Source organism: Poromitra crassiceps (genome assembly GCF_964638095.1).
Source record: "Poromitra crassiceps genome assembly, chromosome: 14".
NCBI lineage: Eukaryota > Metazoa > Chordata > Actinopteri > Beryciformes > Melamphaidae > Poromitra > Poromitra crassiceps.
The window spans coordinates 9,463,769-9,481,018 of NC_139633.1; the positions used below are offsets into that span (position 1 = coordinate 9,463,769).

At 47.7% G+C, this 17,250-nt stretch overlaps 1 protein-coding gene across 1 annotated transcript; it reads right to left on the reverse strand.

The window, feature by feature from the left end:
* Positions 1-1,324: 1,324 nt before the first annotated feature.
* polr1c (RNA polymerase I and III subunit C) lies at positions 1,325-9,622 on the reverse strand. Its single transcript, XM_083650400.1, has 9 exons — positions 9,532-9,622; positions 9,181-9,252; positions 8,974-9,081; positions 6,609-6,741; positions 4,994-5,125; positions 4,450-4,602; positions 3,264-3,413; positions 2,837-2,953; positions 1,325-2,447 (listed from the first exon to the last, which is right to left on the reverse strand). The coding sequence occupies exons 1-9, from the start codon at positions 9,601-9,603 to the stop codon at positions 2,329-2,331; spliced, it is 1,056 nt and encodes a 351-aa protein (XP_083506526.1). The 5' UTR covers positions 9,604-9,622; the 3' UTR covers positions 1,325-2,328.
* Between the last annotated feature and the right edge of the window lie 7,628 nt (positions 9,623-17,250).

Consider the following 17,250-nt stretch of genomic DNA (forward strand, 5'->3'; position numbering starts at 1 on the left):
ATTTTTAGCAAAGTTCCTGGAAATGATTTTTGATCAAAAATATAAGTGACAACAGATTAGAGTTGTGTGGTACTGTGTGTGGTGCTGTGTGTGGTAATGTGTATGGTACTGTGTAGGCATGTCTAGTTAAAAAAGACTATTTCATGCTGTGTGTGTGTGTTAACATAGCTTAAGGTTACTACAGTATATAGACTGAGCACGACTGTCATTAAGACGAGGAGAACATCTGCAGTGTGTGTGTGTGTGTGGGGGGGGGGGGGGGTAGTGACAGCTGTGCAGATTAAGGCTGAGATTTAGTTGGAGAAGCCAGATAACCTTCATGGTGGTGTGTGTGTGTGTGTATATATATATCTGCATACATGTTCCTGTTCTGTCTCATATGTATATAAATGGCTTGTTTTTGTCCGACTACACAGCAGTCAGTGGGTTGCGTATTTGAGCCATATGTCTGTGCGTGTATCATATCCATCTATAAATTATATATAAAATCACTGGCCTTGTGCAAATAAACAATGCTCTCCCAGTGATGCTTTGGTGCTCTTTCTATTTGGACTGCTACCCCGTCTCATCTGGCCAATTAGCATATCCAGGTCACTCTCTCATGCTGAGAGAGGTCACTACAAGGTCACTCCATCTCATGCTAACCAAGAGAGGTCACTACGAGGTCACTCTGTCTATCTCATGTCAGCCGGCTGGAGAGACTGGTGAACTCAGTGAGAAGTGGCTTGGGCTACCGAGATGCCTCAGCAGCAATGACTTGATTATTAATCAGGGTTACGTGCAGTTGCCACATAATGCACTCCTTTTCCTCTGAATTCTTTATGAACTAGGCATCTCGTGCGCTACACACGCTCGATTCCTAGACTCGCCCGCTGCGCGGGCTCGTGGCCTCACCCGCCCTGCAGCTTGCATGTGCAGCTCGGCCGATACGCGGCCTCGCCCACAGCTCAGCTGTTGCGTGGCCACACCTGCCCTATTGGTGCACGCGCAATGTCCCTCTCTCTCCCTCAGTCTCTCCCCCCCTCTCTGTCACTTTCGGCTCCCTGTTTCTCTCCTCTCTCTCCCTCGCCCACAGCTCGGCTGTTGCATGTCCTCGCCTGCCCTATTGGCGCATGCGCAATGTCTCCCTCTCTCTCTCCCTCAGTCGCTCTCGGGTGTGTGTCACTGATGACATCAGTGATGTCACAATGGCGATATATGACATCATCAGTGACATCATCACTGAACTATAACCTTGTGTGTGTGAATGTATTACATCACTGATGATGTCATCAGTGGGACAGACAGAGAAACAGAGTCCAAGCTCCCTTTTATGATACCGATGAGATGGTGCCATTGTTTATTTTGACACTACTAAATGAAATGTTCTGCAAATCATCCTGTGACTGCAATACATTTGACTAGAAAGCAAATATTACAGAAAATTCTCTATCTGGACCAGAGTAGGAAATTAGCAGGGCTTGGGGCAAAATGCCCCTAAAAAAATCTAGAATTGCCCTTGGAACTGGGGTGACGGGGGCTTTTAAATGCCCCCATAAAGAGTTGAATACTTTCTGTATTTTAACATTATTCTGTAATTGCAAAGCATGACTGGAAAACGGCCAGCTAGGCATCCGTACAACCCCCGCCCTTCCTCCTACTAGCGTTATTTACCTCAGTGACAGGCAGCACAAGCTAGTTCACTTATGTGTTTGTCAAGTACATTAATAAAATGCCAGACAATCAACAGTGTTGTTGAGATAGGGAATGGGGATCGTTAACTGTGATTGTTTATGAACTTTTAGAAATCAAATATGATTGGATAAGAGTCATTGATTTGTCTGTCGTGCTACATAGGTGCAACTAAGGTATTTCCCAACATTTGATAAAATTGCCCTGGAAATGATCCAAAATGCCCCTGAAATATATTTCAGTGGTAAAAATAGCCCTTGTTTAAAAAAGTTAATTTCCTACCCTGATCTGGACAAGTATCCATTATACTGTATATAATGTGATCATTTTGTATTAAATACTAGGCTTTTCATACTTTGTACAAAGAAAACTGAGCTCAACTATTACATCACTGGCAACTTGCATTTCAAGAGTGTGACAAATGGTACATATGAACACAACACACGGCAAAACATATAAGCAAGTCAATCAAATAAAAGACGCTCATAACAAACTACTACTTTGAGGAATTCAATAGATTTCATTAATACAGCAATGTTGCAACAGAACCCTTACACTGAATTTGCTGTATCAATAAAACAATCCATACTAATCTGTTGTTTATTTCAATCATCAATGTCACTGCCTTTGTGATGGGTGTGAGTGTGCACAATCACATCAATCCATGTCTGGAGAGTCCAGTTCATTCAGGAACCTCCGACACTTGGCCATCAGGACTTTGATAGCCTCGGTGACCAGGACATCGGGTGGCAGGACACCAGTAGACTCAACAGTAACTGTATGGGAGAAGGGAGACGTGAAGTTGTAGAGCTACAGTAAAACAAACTAGCGGTACCAGTATGTACATTTAGGACATTACTAGTCATGCTGTGTTTTCACAGGTTGTCATTTCTACGCTTCCCAGTCATTCAAATTCAATCAACTTGATTGTCTGAGGGGAAATGTGTCATGCAGCCAGGTCAAAACAGCATCATTATCGTTATCATGCAGCCAGGTCAAAACAGACACACAAAGATACAAAAAGAGTAATGAATACATCAAGTGACAAACAGAAGCACCGTGTGTGGCCAACGCTAAAACCATCTTTCGCCCCCAGTAGCCTAGTTACATGGGAAACTCATGGGCATTTAACAGTTTGATGTAATCCTATTCTGTAGATACGTACAGATGAAATGGTCTCGGATTCTTCCGAGCTGCACCAGATTCTTCAGGTCATCGTGCCGGAGGACTTCCCTACTGCACGTATCTAGGCGGCTGTTCACAACTTTGGCAACCTTTTTACCTGGTGGAAAACACAAGACCTCAATGGATCATTTTATAAAAAAGTTTTTTTTACAGAATTTAGGGTCTCACTGCACATTTCACTTCTGTGGCCCATTCATTGTATGACTGTGTTAACCAATTGTCAAGGAGCCAAAATAAATAACAGACCGATGATTATTCATGAACATCCTTATTAGCGACTGCACAATCTCAATCTCATGTATAGGCCTGCCTTGGCCTACCATTCGTCACAACAGCCCCAATAAACTAACCAGCATCAATCTGGTTACAGGTTATCACAAATGATGCACTTGTTTGTATATTTTTACCATTTAGGTCTTCCAGGTCTATTACTCCTCGTGAAAAGCAGCCTTTTAAGCGCTCTGCCTTCTCGCCCTCCACCACCTCCAGCAGGGTGATCTCGGGTAGGAGGCGGTAACTGGCTGTAGCCACCGGAGAGAACTTCGCATGGTCCTTACCTGCAATGAAAACACGGCATCATACAGTGTAGGAAATTTTAAAAATATTTTGGGTGCAAATTTTGCCCCCACGGTCTAAAAAATGGGGGCACTTACAACATTTTGGGGGCACTTAAAAAAGTATTTACTGCATAACGTTGCTAAAGCGTAGTGTGGACAACAGCTTGCAGGTGTTGAGTGTGTGTTAGAGATGGAAATTAAATGAACTGAATGAAAAGAAAAATGGCTAAATTCATACAATGTCATACAGCACAAAATGCTCAAGTGAGTGATGTTGAAGTAAATACAGCTGAAACACAAGTTGGACATTGAAGCGAGAGGGACGATCTGGTCCATAGCACAGTGCTTGCCAAGACACAGCTTAATAAAGCAAAATAAGCCTAATACTGTGTTTACAATAAAAAAAAATCGCGCTTATATGCAGGTTTTTAAAACGCAGGTAAACTGTGTGTGCTAAACGCTAAAGATAGGCCAATGACACTTCCACACTGCATTCCAGGACAGCTGTTCCCCCAGAGCATGTGTTTCAGCGGATGGACTGACTGTCACAAGGCTGTAGGTGCACTAGACACACCCATGAGCACTTACAGTACGCCCTTATTCTGAAATAAACCAGTAGAATGTCATGACATTGTTTTCAATACATAAACTGTGGCAGCGCCACAATATCATCACGGCCGGATAGACAGTTAATAATTAATCAATGTATAGAAATTGATCTAAATTGTTGCTCTGCAATAGTACTAATGCATCTAATGTCTGTGCGCATCACGTCATGTCTTTCATGTAGTGATTAACATTAGAAAGGCAATGGGCTGGCCTTCTGAAACACTCATGCGTGAGGATTATTATTATATTTTTTGTGTGCATATTCCATCAGTTGGGTTCCAAAAAAAGTAAATATCATTTAAAGTAATTAACTTTTAAGAAAATACATTTTCAGCTTGTGATTTATTTATATTATGGTTTTCATGCTGGTCAAGTGCCAAATAACGTCCAGGAAAACTGTGTGTAGTATTGCTTAAAGTCCTTTTACCAATGCCTTTCACACAGTGCATGACAATGTCCAGTTCCTGTCCTGGCCGTAGCTGGGCTATCAGGATGTCATCGTGCACTGGTCCGATGTTGGCATCAGCGAACACATCTGCCTGGTTCCCAATGGGTACCCACTTCATGTCCCTGGAATAAACTGAGAGAGAGACATAATTAAGGGGAAGAATCACAGAGGCCATTTACACCTGGCACTCACATGTGTTTTCTGTGATCTGATTGCAATCGGATAATGCTTGACCTTGAAAGTACAGGTGCAAACGCCCCCCACATTGAGGACAGATTGCGATCTGATCGGCCAAACTACCTCTGGAGGTGGTCAGGGACGCATTGTGACCACATTGAACACAAGTGTAAACGCAATGCGTCCTCTCAATCCACATACAACAGCAGTCACCGCTGTTTTTCTGCTGCTCTACGCTATGGAGCTTGCCTGATGTGATCGCAATCAGATCTCAATGTGAACACTGGAGACATATAAATACCAGGTGTAAATATAATCAAGTTCATGTGGTCAACCTGAAACGTACCCATGTGGTTTTGATACAGTTCCCCTGGATCTGAGGAGTCTTTGCTGGCTCTGGGGTTTCTGCTGCATTTAATCTTTAGCTGAAGTTGAATTGTGTCTATTTCTGAACCTTCCACTTCTTCAGACTCTTCACCTGGAATAAACAAATGCATGCTACATGAGAAAAGAGATTAAACCATAAACAATCTTCTATTTATAAAGTTATACATGCAAAAACAAGGACATGGTTGCTGATGATGTGTTTCTAACCCTCACTCTGCAGACACAGGAACAGTTATAGTAGAAAAAGTAGAAAAAAGCAGCGCACACTCTGGCTCCATATGGATCTAGATTGATTCCATCAGTTGGTGTCGTGTTCGGGGGCTCCTCCAGTGGTAGATGCTGCCTTCACTTGCATCTTGTATCGGTTGGTGTCGTGTTCGGGGGCTCCTCCAGTGGTAGATGCTGCCTTCACTTGCATCTTGTATTGGTTGGTGTCGTGTTCGGGGGCTCCCCCTAGTGGCAGATGCTGCCTTCACTTGCATCTTGTATTGGTTGGTGTCGTGTTCGGGGGCTCCTCCAGTGGCAGATGCTGCCTTCACTTGCATCTTGTATTGGTTGGTGTCGTGTTCGGGGGCTCCTCCAGTGGTAGATGCTGCCTTCACTTGCATCTTGTATCGGTTGGTGTCGTGCTCGGGGGCTCCTCCAGTGGTAGATGCTGCCTTCACTTGCATCTTGTATCGGTTGGTGTCGTGTTCGGGGGCTCCTCCAGTGGTAGATGCTGCCTTCACTTGCATCTTTTTTTTGTCTCAGTTGAAGTTTTTGATGTTCAGTTCTTTTATCTCTTTGGTGAGTTTCTCCTGCGTGTCTTCATTAGCTTTGAGGAGGTAATAATATATATATATATATATATAACTCCTGGTCTGATGTAATCACTCAAAGTGATTGCATGTAGGTGGGTTTTGGCCTGGCTTCTGGAAAGGTTGTACAGTTCATTGGAGAGTTCTGTAGACTGTGGCAGTGTCTGATCAAAGAAAGATTCACTGCAGATGATATCTTCTCTTTGGCGTTGACTGAATTCAAATTAATCTTGGCGTATCCGGTCAGGATCCAGGTTTGTTGATTGATCAGGCATCTTGGAGCTCTTTTTTCAGTATACGGAAATCAGTACATCAAAGGAAAAGTAAGGCGCACCAAAAGTTGTGGTGAGGTGCGGACCACTGGAAGTGAACTTAAGTAGAAAAAAAGTGTTGCACACTCTGGCTCCATATGCATCTATTGTATCGGAATAGTTATAACCAAAACCTCAAAATCTTTATTACTGTAAATCCTCTAATAGTGTCGTATTTTTGTAAGCTTATCCAGAAATCGCCACCATTTTGGTTCTTCAGTGGAAAAGTCTATGGGGTTTTAGAATTGGAATTTCACTTAAATGCATAACATAAGGTCTGTGGTTAACAAAAGTTTATGGGAATGCGAATTTTGGTTCAGCATGATACAGCTATATTGGACGAGGCCAATATTAGAGGATTTACGGCAGTTGTATGTTCACCCAATGTCTTTGACAGATTGACGGAGAGTGAAGGGAAAGCACTGTGGCAATATTTGAGTCCATATGGTGAAGTGCATCGTTTTACCAGGACTTCTATACTCAAACAGGCGTGGGTCAGCTTTGATGGGGATGAGGCCTAGTCTGTGGGCAAGGACTTCATCCTGGACAATGGATGTGTTGTTATAGATGAACACCTTCTCAACAGCCATAGTGGGCACCTTAAAGGAACAATCCATTCAAAGTTATCATTAGACATTTACATGAAATGGAAAGCATAACCACACCCACCCACCCACCCACCCACCCACCCACACACACACACGCTCACACACACACACACACATTCAGAAAACACCTAAAATGTTGTTATCTAAAGCTGAGTGGATCCTAACTGTACGCTCAGACCAGTAGTACCATGATCGCCGACATCAAGCCATTTGTGGCCACTATATCAAGTTTGTAGTTTTTGTGGTAAAACACCATTTTCTCCACAACTAAGCAGGAAACTGATTTCAATGTGACTTGTACATGCTAGTCAGAGCTGTAGTGTTTCAGTCTGTGGTTTTGAGAAATCATTGTTACGTGACTGAAAAGCTAGAAGCCACAACTACTGCAGTCGGGGATTTGATAAGAACTTCAGTACATATGGAGGCATTTACAGTCGCAAGAAAATCATTGGTTGCTGCTTCAGCGAATCACTGCTAATTTGCATACAGATCAGCTCAGCTTAGCTCAACTTAAACTCATCAGTCTGGTTGCTGGCATTGTTTGCACCGCTCACACTGCTGCCACGGCATCTGACACCTCTCGTCGCCAGCTTCCATTGAAAATGAATTACTGCCTGCTGCTTTTGTAGCTCATGACGCTTCTGGTGTGAGTGTACAGTAAGTATTCTCATCTCATTTCTAGGGATGGGATGATGATGATTATCTCACAATAAAATATGCTAAATAGGCTTTGTGATGCGATACAACCAGTTCACTGACAACAAAGTCTGACGGTGCAGCAAAGGATTGGTCTTGCTGTAGAACGTAAACATTTTAAAATGTCATTACAAACAATAGCAGAATGAGAATGTAACATATATTTCTAATCATTGTTCTGCTCCACGGCGATACACGATATTGAATTACATTAAAATGTATCTCATCCACCCCCCCTCCCAAACAAAAAAACTACTGTAATGACCTGGCTCAATTCAGCAAAAGAATCACATCATCATATTATGCCAGCATGGATCAAGCTAGCCCTAGTCTCGCTGGCCAGCCTCGCCTCCCTACTGTGAGAACAGTCTGGCGGCGCAGGTCTCCATAGTGGGATTGCAATGGGCGGCGCTTGGCGGCAGTGCCCTTGGAAAATAGTTTCCAACAATCCAACTTGCCATTTTCAGCGTGTAGCAACGAGCTAGCGTGTAGGTTTCTGCCGTTAGCTTGCTAGTTAGCGTTGTTGTTTTCACTGAGGTGGCAGGGCACTGTTTACAGCGACACACAGGGAGGAGGGAGCGGAAGCTGCTCTGATTGACATGGTCGGAGCCAATGATGAACAGAGCTTGTAATAAGCGGGGAGCGGACATCTAGCCGCGACTGAAACAGTTGCTCCATTGGGGAGCAGCTGTAGAGCAGGGAAGGGCTTATCCCAGTAGCCTGTTTCCGTGCAGCCAGACGACTCTCACGGAAGGGAGAGGAGGCTGGCCAGCGAGACTAAGCTAGCCCCAAAGTGACCCCAGTGTTTCCCTTAGAACATTTTTCAGGCCTGGAGGTATTTCGAAACGTACCCTGACCGAAACGGTGGGGGGCCTCGCTGGCGACGCTAAACTTTTAGCTAACCTGTTCGCATCTATGAGGCGGTTAAAATGATACTGCTGCGTGAAACAACCATTTAAAAGCAGTCTTTCCACAGCCTGTGCTGAATTTACAGCAGGGTGTGTTTGATCTCACTATGGTGCACCGCTTGCACGCAGCGAGCAAACAACACATGCAGTCACACTGAGACGGCGGCTCAGTCAGTGATCAAATTATCAAATCCAGCGCACCTGGGAAGCAAAACATGTCATGAAATACTCAAACTCCCACAGTTCCTGTCGGCACTAGGAAGCTTCTCCTCTCCTAAATTCAGCACATGCTGTGGAAAGACTGCTTTTAAACGGTTGTTTCACGCAGCAGTATCATTTTAACCGCCCCGGCTAAATTACTGGCTTCCGTAGGAGGACTATCATATCTTCGGATCTGCAATCGGACGTCGGAGACGGGTAGGAGAGCATTTTGAACAGCCGTTCCCCCTATTGCCTTATGGAGCTGAGTGTGCCCTAATACTGCACAAGTGTAATTAGTATACGGAGTACAGTAGTAAGGTCACTTTGGGGCTAGGATCAAGCAGGCCTAGCTGAAGAGATGATACATTGATGTGACTACTTCGATGAACTGTCAACATGGTTGGAGGGCAAAACATACCTCTGCAAGTAATATCCTTCGGAAGGCATTGGCGATGGCAGCATCAATCCCTACCATGTCAAACTCCATGCAATTGTCATCCAGGTCCACTATATCAATTCTGAAATTCTGCAAAGCGGGGTGAGATATAAAACGTTAAAACTTGACCATAAAGTATACAGCCATAAACTATCCAGTGAGTCTACATATCCCAGTAGTTTACGGTACCTTTTGAAATCTTTGCATATCCCAAGCGTCATCATAGCCTGGGTAGTTTCCAGGGTAATCAGTTGTATGAACCTGAAAACAAAGAAAGCCCAAAATACAAGAGTTTTTCATACCAGGGCCTGAGTTACTCAGGCTACGGGTACATTACTGTTGTCATAATTACTAGCTAATGTATTTTATGTCAAACACCCAAGTATGTCACTCAATTAACGCTAATACTCGGGGATCATAACAGGTTGGCAACGTACAGTAAACGTCTACCCACGAGATATTTTTGATCCATAACGTTACGTACTGTGACTGGCTGCAATAAGAGTAATTTGTTACAATCACGATAAACAACCTGCTTACATTTCTCACGCCAAATTCCCCCAAAATTACTCGATTCCGAATGGTTTCCACGTTACTCATGGCGGCCGCCATCCTTCTTCTTCTTCTTCTTCTGTTTGGTTTTACGGCGGTTGGCATCCAAAATGTTGCATTACCGCCATCTACTGAACTAAACCTAAACTGATCTTAATTGAACTAAAATAAACAAAATAACCCCATATCCACCCAAAGTACTCATTCATAATTACTTTCCAGAAGCAGACGCCTGATTTTGCACAAACGCATCTCTCAGTATTTGATCTATCTCTGCTCCAGATACATCAACCACATCCAGAAATCTCTTTGCAGCGTCAACCACCATTTCAGTCCTCTCCGTCTTCCCAGTCATACTAACAGCACAGTTTATCTCCTTCTTCTTCTTCTTCTTCTTCTTCTTCTTCTTCTTCTCCTTCTTCTTCTTCTTCTTCTTCTAGTGTTTTATGGCGGTTGGCAAACAACTTATGGTGCATTACCGCCACCTTCTGAAATGGAGTGTGGATCGGAATGGTTTCCTAAAACACTACACTATCCTGACTATATTCTTTTACTTAGTCCAGTTTCTTCTAGAAATGAAAATATATCCCTATATCCCACATTCCCTGAATTCAACTGCAATATTGTTTTTAAATCCAGCTTGATACTATTGCTCTCCAATCTGTTGCTGAGGATCTGTCTCTCCTGTTGATAGTATGGACAATCAATCATTACATGTTCTACTGTTTCCTGCCTATCGCAATATTCACACCTACCAGTCTCATGCTTTCCCATAATCCCAAGTGTACTGTTAAGCCCAGTGTGCCCAAATCTCATCCTTGATATGATATCTTCATCTTTTGTATTTCTGCTCATGCTTCTCATTCTTCCTACTGTCTTTTGGATATTGTAATAATGCCTACCTTCTTCTTCTTCTTCTATTGTTTTATGGCGGTTGGCAAACAGCTTTTTGTGCATTACCGCCACCTACTGGAGTTTGATGTATTCTGCATAGTTGAATCTATTTAAGTGTTCATCATCATGTATCCACCCATAGTGCTCCCATTCACGATATTATGTCCATTCTACGACTCAATCGGCGGGAACTCATCCCTCAGCGCCTTCTCGATCTCCTCTCCGGAAATGTCAACAACATTCAAGAACCTTCTAGCTGCATTCATCATCATCTTGGGCGCCATCCTCCTCCTCCTTCTTCTTCGTTAAGGTTTATTGGCGGTTGGCAAACAACGAATTGGTGCATTACCGCCACCAACTGGTATGGAGTGTGGATTATATTGTTGATTTCATATTATACAAATTGAATAAAGCTTGTCTGCCTAGAAAATGTACTTTTGTGAAAGTGAAATTTTGCTAAGATAATAAAACGACAGCATACTTTTGATTTACCTCTTAATGATTAATTATTAACAAACAGAAGCCTCACACAAGCCAGATGTTAGGTTTTTAGCCAGCAGAGTTACAGAGATACAAGACAAAATGAGAGTCAACAAGTCAACATGACAATCTCTTATTTGAGTCTTGAAGTGTGAGATAGAAGGAAGCTTCTGGGCAATTCTAATGTTCAAAAATCGAATTCCTCGTCATAAGACATGTAGCTATATATCATTTGACACCAAGATCATCCATATCAGATTAGTCTACACAACTGTATTGCAGTTACACTTTCCATAGGCTGCCAGTCTTTCATTTTTTGTTGTCTAAATTCATGATGCTCCCATATCAAATTCTTGACTTCATTCTTGACTTCAGGAGGAGCCCCCTCAGCACTTGCCCCCCCCCCCCCCCCCCCCCTTCCCCCCAATCCATAAGGATCCATAATATCACAGACCCATCTCACCCCGGTCATGTTCTGTTCCAACTCCTCTCCTCTGGCAGGCGCTATAGAGCACTGTACGCCAAAACTAACAGTAGCGAATCAGCAGTACACATACAGGGGTGAGCATTGGTAGTGTCTCGACTGCAGATAGGAACTGATGTGTGGGAGTGTTGTATTGGGGAACACTATGCTGTGGGGATACTTCCGGAGTGAACTGAGCATGCGCGTCAGTCTACACACACTACTCGAAGGGAAAGCTGCTAGCTTTGAGCGTGACAACCGCTGAGAGTTGTAATATAACTAACTGTGAATAAAGACCCTTGTACCATCAAGAAGCCTCTGCCTCATGAGATACCGGGAACGTTACACTGGCGTCAGAAGTTTAAACGGTGAATATTGCCTCCAGATTTGGCGAAATGGTTAACAAGTTCCTGAAGAAAGAGCGCAAGCGGCTCAATCGAGAGGCGGGAGAGGCAAGAGCCGGGGCAGACTACCAGCCGGCCGAGGAGGAAGATGTCTGGGTAGACGCAGCTGCTACCACAGGGAACCAAGAGAAAAAAACAGCAGAAAGCCTGGGGTTGGTGAAAATAAAATCCGAACCAGACAGAGCTATCACCGTAGCCACGGAAGCTAGCCCGCAGCCCAAGGGAGCTAGCAGGCAAGCTAGCGAGGCGGGAGAAGGAGCGGAAGAACCGGGACCGGTGAGAGTGAAGATTGAGCGGGTTGACACTGCCGCTGTAGCCATGGAGGCTGTGCCACAGCCCAGCGGAGCCAGCCTACGGCCCGAGGACAAAGACGGGGCACGGGTCGAGGCGGCAAAGGACGGCGAGCGGCGGGGAAGAAAGGAAATCACCCCGCCAAAATTCAACGGTAAAGTCGAATGGGAGGCATACTGCAAGCAGTTTACAGAGGCTGCAGATTGGAATGGCTGGACGAGAAGGGAGAGAGCCAGCTACCTCGTCATGGCCCTCGAGGGCGAGGCTACGGCGTGCGTGTCGGCAATAGCTGATACAAAGGACTGGGATGTGGTGATGGGGGTCCTGCAGAGACGTTTCGGCCGATGTGAGGAGCAGGCCATCGTAGCCGCGGAACTGTGTAACAGACGCAGACGACAGGGTGAGTCACTACGTGCACTGGCAACGGACATTGAGACTCTCAGCCGGCGCGCATACAGCCAGCTACCGACGGAGACGCTGGATGGACTAGCCCTAAGCTACTTTGTCCAGGCCATCGAGCCACGGAGCCTAAGCCAGAAGGTAACGCTGGGACACCCGAAAACATTGGGAGCAGCGCTGGGGCTGGCACTGGAGATAGAGACAGTAGAAGGCTGGGACAAGAGCAGCGGCATAATGGAGGCCGCCCCAGTGGTGAGAATGGCCGCGGAGAGCCAGTTACAAGAAGAGCCAGCGTGGAAGACGGCCTGGGCAGAGCAAAGCAACACGGTGAAAGAGCAAGGCGACAGGGTGAAAGAACTGTCCGAGTCAGTACAACAGCTGACAGAACAACTGCTCCGCAGAGCGACCCTGCAGCCCAACCCCGCTCGACAGCCCACTCAGCGGAACAACAGCTGGGCCAGAGGGAACATGATCTGCTGGGGATGTGGACGCCCCGGACATCGGGAAGCAGACTGCCGCCGGAGAGCGTGGAACCAGAGAAACGGCACAGGGCCCGTCCAGATGGGGCGAGACGGGTCTACGATGCCACAGTCCCCGTAGCCACGTCATCGCAGGAGGGGGCCCACCGACAGCAACGGGGAGGTGGGGCTCCGCCGGGCCCCGAAGTAGACGACATCGCCGGAGCTGTCAACATGCAGAGCGGGCCGCGCGCGATGAACGGCTGCCATGTTCCAGTCTACATACAGGGGAGATACTGCGCCGCCCTGGTGGACACGGGGTGTACGGCAACGCTGGTGAACGTCAACATGATGCCCGAGGGGACGCGCCTGGAGCAGCCAGCAGCACAACTGCTAAGAACAGTATCCGGTGAGTTGATGCCAATGAGGGGGAGGGGACACGTAATGATAACAGTGGGGGAACAGACAGTGGACTTTCCGGTGTGGGTGGTAGAAATGACGGGACCCTGCATCCTGGGGGAAGACTACTTGACGCTAAACAAATGCACAGTAGACCTAGGAAAAAGCACATTGACATTTGCAGGGGGGCCAGTAGTCCAGATGGGCCACCCTCCCACCGTTCCAGAGGAGAGAGCTAATGTAAATAACATCACTGTATATCGCGTCACCGTAGTGCATGAGCCCCACCCAGCAGACCAAGCCCCTCCACAAAGCCCCACCCCTAGCCCACCTCCAAACACTTGCCCTCAGCCAGCGCAACAGGCAGAGGGGGAGAGAGAGAGGTTAGAGATGCTCAGGGGATTGCACAAACGCCAGAGCGAAGGGTTAGAGACCCAGCAGAGCGATGAACTGTGGAGGGTACTAGAGGAATATAAAGACATTTTCGCCATGTCAGATGATGAGCTAGGCTGTACCCACCTGGTGGAACACGAAATAGACACGGAGGGGGCGCGACCCGTCAGGTCATATCCCCGTCGGGTCCCAGCGGCGAGGAGAGAGATAGCGAACGAAGCTGTAGAGAACATGCTGCGGGCGGGGATCATTGAGCCATCAGACAGCCCGTGGGCGTCAGGGGTAGTGCTGGTGAAAAAGAAAAATAGCCCCAAAATGCGATTTTGTGTAGACTATAGGGGGCTGAACAAAGTGACGAAAAAAGACGCATACCCGATGCCCATCATAGAGGAACTGTTAGACGCCGCGGGAGAGTCATCCTGGTTCTCATCCCTAGACCTCCGTAGCGGGTACTGGCAGGTGCCCCTCCGCGACGATGCCAAACAAAAGACCGCCTTCCGCACAGAGAAGGGGCTGTGGCAGTTTCGAGTACTCAGTTTCGGGCTGTGCAACGCACCAGCAACGTTCGAGAGGTTAATGGAGAAGTTGCTGGGAGACATTCCCCGATCCGAATGCGTCGTGTATTTAGATGACATCTTGACACACGGGGGCACGTTCCAGGCAGCAGTGGGGGCGTTACGAAAAGTCCTGCAGAAGATAGCAGAGGCGGGTCTAAAGTTACACCCAGACAAGTGCCACTTCCTGAAGAGGAGGGTGGAGTTCTTAGGGCATGGCATCGGCGCGGGGGGCATTCGCACCCTAGAAGAGAAGACTCAGGCGGTCATGGAGTGGCCCACCCCCAGAAACAAAGGCGAACTCGAGAGCTTCGTAGGGCTAGCCGCATACTACAGGAAATTCGTGAACGGGTTTTCTAAAATAGCGGAACCACTGTTCAGGTTAAAAGAGAAGAACGCAGACTTCCACTGGACGACAGAATGCCACCTAGCATTCAAAGCCCTCAAGAAAGCGCTGACCGAGTCTCCAGTGCTTAGAGCACCAGACCCCGCCCCGCCGTTCCTACTAGACACTGATGCCAGCAATGGGGGTATGGGGGCCGTGCTGTCCCAGGCGGGGCCGGACGGGGAGCGGGTGGTGGCGTACTATAGCAAGACTTTCGATAAAGCAGAACGTAACTACTGCGTCACCCGCCGGGAGCTCCTCGCCGTAGTAGAAGCACTAAGACACTTTAGATATTACCTCCTGGGACAGCCGCGGTTCACCATACGGACCGACCACTCGGCGCTGCAGTGGCTATGGTCCTTCCGAGAGCCGGAGGGACAAGTGTGCCGCTGGTTAGAGAAAATGGCAGACTACAACTTCACGATAGAACACAGGGCAGGGGCGCGCCACGTCAACGCAGACGCCCTGTCACGACGACCCTGTGCAGAGAGAGGGTGTACGTACTGCGAAAAGAGAGAAGGAAGAGAGAGAGAGCTCCAAGAGGAAGCTAGGATCTGCCCTAACCACACGGGGGATGGGCCAGTGTGCAGGACGCTGCGGGTAGCAGAGGCAGCGGATTGGAGGGGCCACCAAGAAAACGACAGGGAGCTGTCACCAGTACTGCAATGGGTAGAAGAGGGCCAGAAGCCGCCCTGGGAAGAGGTGGCGGGGGCCACCGACACAACCAAAGGGCTGTGGGTGGGGTTCGACACCCTGAGATTGAGTAACGGAGTGCTGATGAAGTCCTGGAAGGAGCCAGCGACAGGAGAGCATAAGTGGCGGAAAGTAGTGCCGACGACGTTGAGGGAGGAGGTGTGCAGGAGCTGCCATGGAACTGTAGGGGCTGGGCACTTTGGGGTAAACAAAACCCTCCGCCGCATCAGACAAGGCTTTTATTGGGGGAGGATGGGGAGAGACGTACAGGACTTCTGTTGACGCTGCGACCTCTGCGCAGCGTACAAAGGCCCGTTAGATCAGTCTCGTGCCCCGCTCCAACAGCTAGCAGCAGGAGCCCCCATGGAGAGGGTAGGGGTAGACGTGATGGGACCTTTCCCCCGCTCAGACAGTGGAAACAAGTACGTCCTGGTCGCCATGGACTATTTCACAAAATGGCCAGAGGCGTACGCACTACCCGACCAGGAGGCGGGGACGGTGGTCGACGCACTAGTAACCGGCATGTTCAGTAGGTTCGGAGCACCAGAGACCCTACACAGTGACCAAGGGAGAAACTTTGAGTCACGAGTGTTCGCCACCATGTGCGAGAAACTGAACATTAAAAAGACACGGACCACAGCATTGCACCCCCAGAGCGATGGCCTTGTAGAAAGATTCAATCGAACGCTGAAAAAGCAGTTGGCCATCCTCACGGAGGAGCACCAGAGGGACTGGGACACGCACCTGCCGCTCATCCTCATGGCCTACAGATCCGCCACACACAAGTCCACCTCCTGCACCCCAGCTCTGCTCATGTTAGGTCGAGAACTGCGGACACCAGCAGAAATAGCGTTCGGCAAGCCACCAGATGCACTGGACACTCCCCCAGGGCGAGAGTACGCCAGGAGGCTACAAGATCGCTTAGAGTCCGCTCACCACTTCGCTCGGGACCAGCTAGAGAAAGCAGGCATGAAACAAAAAAGGAAACCATTTCCAGGGGGGGGAGTTGGTCTGGGTGTACACACCCCAGAGAAAAAAAGGGCGTAGCCCTAAACTGGACTGTCACTGGACAGGCCCATGCAGGGTCATGGAGAGAATGGGGGAAGTGGTGTACCGAGTGCAGATGCCACTTGGTGGCAGGAAGGTACTCCACCGAGACAGGTTGGCCCCATACCGGGGGGGGTGCACCTTTCCCCCAGATCTCGGCCGCCCGGCGGTTTCACCTAGACCGGCTGAAAGAAGGACTCTGTTCCCACAGAGAGGGGCGTCCGGCTATGACCGGGCGGGCCCCACTCAGGGACGTGAAAGCCCAGAGACACTGCAGGTGGGATCAGCCCCGCAGACAGATTCACAGAGACTAACACGGCCACGGAGAGAGCCAAGGGCTCCAGGACGATTCAACAACTTTGAGTTGTACTAAAAAAAAAAAAAAAAAAAAAAAAAAGAGAGGAGATGGTGGTTGGACATGTTGTATTGTTGTAACAGAAAGTAAAAGAGGTGCATGACATGAGATATTGTGGGGGAGGAGATGTGGGGAAGTCTGAGAGTGCAACATGCTGTGATTGAAAAAAAACAAAGAAGCTGTTAAAGAAAAAAGATGTTTTGGTACAAGGGGGTGTGTGATGTGTTATCAACGTGGGCGTTGACCTTATTGTTGGGCGGGGAGTATGTAGCGAATCAGCAGTACACATACAGGGGTGAGCATTGGTAGTGTCTCGACTGCAGATAGGAACTGATGTGTGGGAGTGTTGTATTGGGGAACACTATGCTGTGGGGATACTTCCGGAGTGAACTGAGCATGCGCGTCAGTCTACACACACTACTCGAAGGGAAAGCTGCTAGCTTTGAGCGTGACAACCGCTGAGAGTTGTAATATAACTAACTGTGAATAAAG

Bases quoted from the DNA above. Each gene is read 5' to 3' on its own strand.
- polr1c (XM_083650400.1), bottom strand. From the start codon at position 9,603: ATGGCGGCCGCCATGAGTAACGTGGAAACCATTCGGAATCGAGTAATT. The intron at 9,082-9,180 runs GTACCGTAAACT...CCCGCTTTGCAG, and splicing joins ATATGCAAAGATTTCAAAAG to AATTTCAGAATTGATATAGT. The intron at 4,603-4,993 runs GTACGTTTCAGG...TCTCTCTCTCAG, and splicing joins ACTGTATCAAAACCACATGG to TTTATTCCAGGGACATGAAG.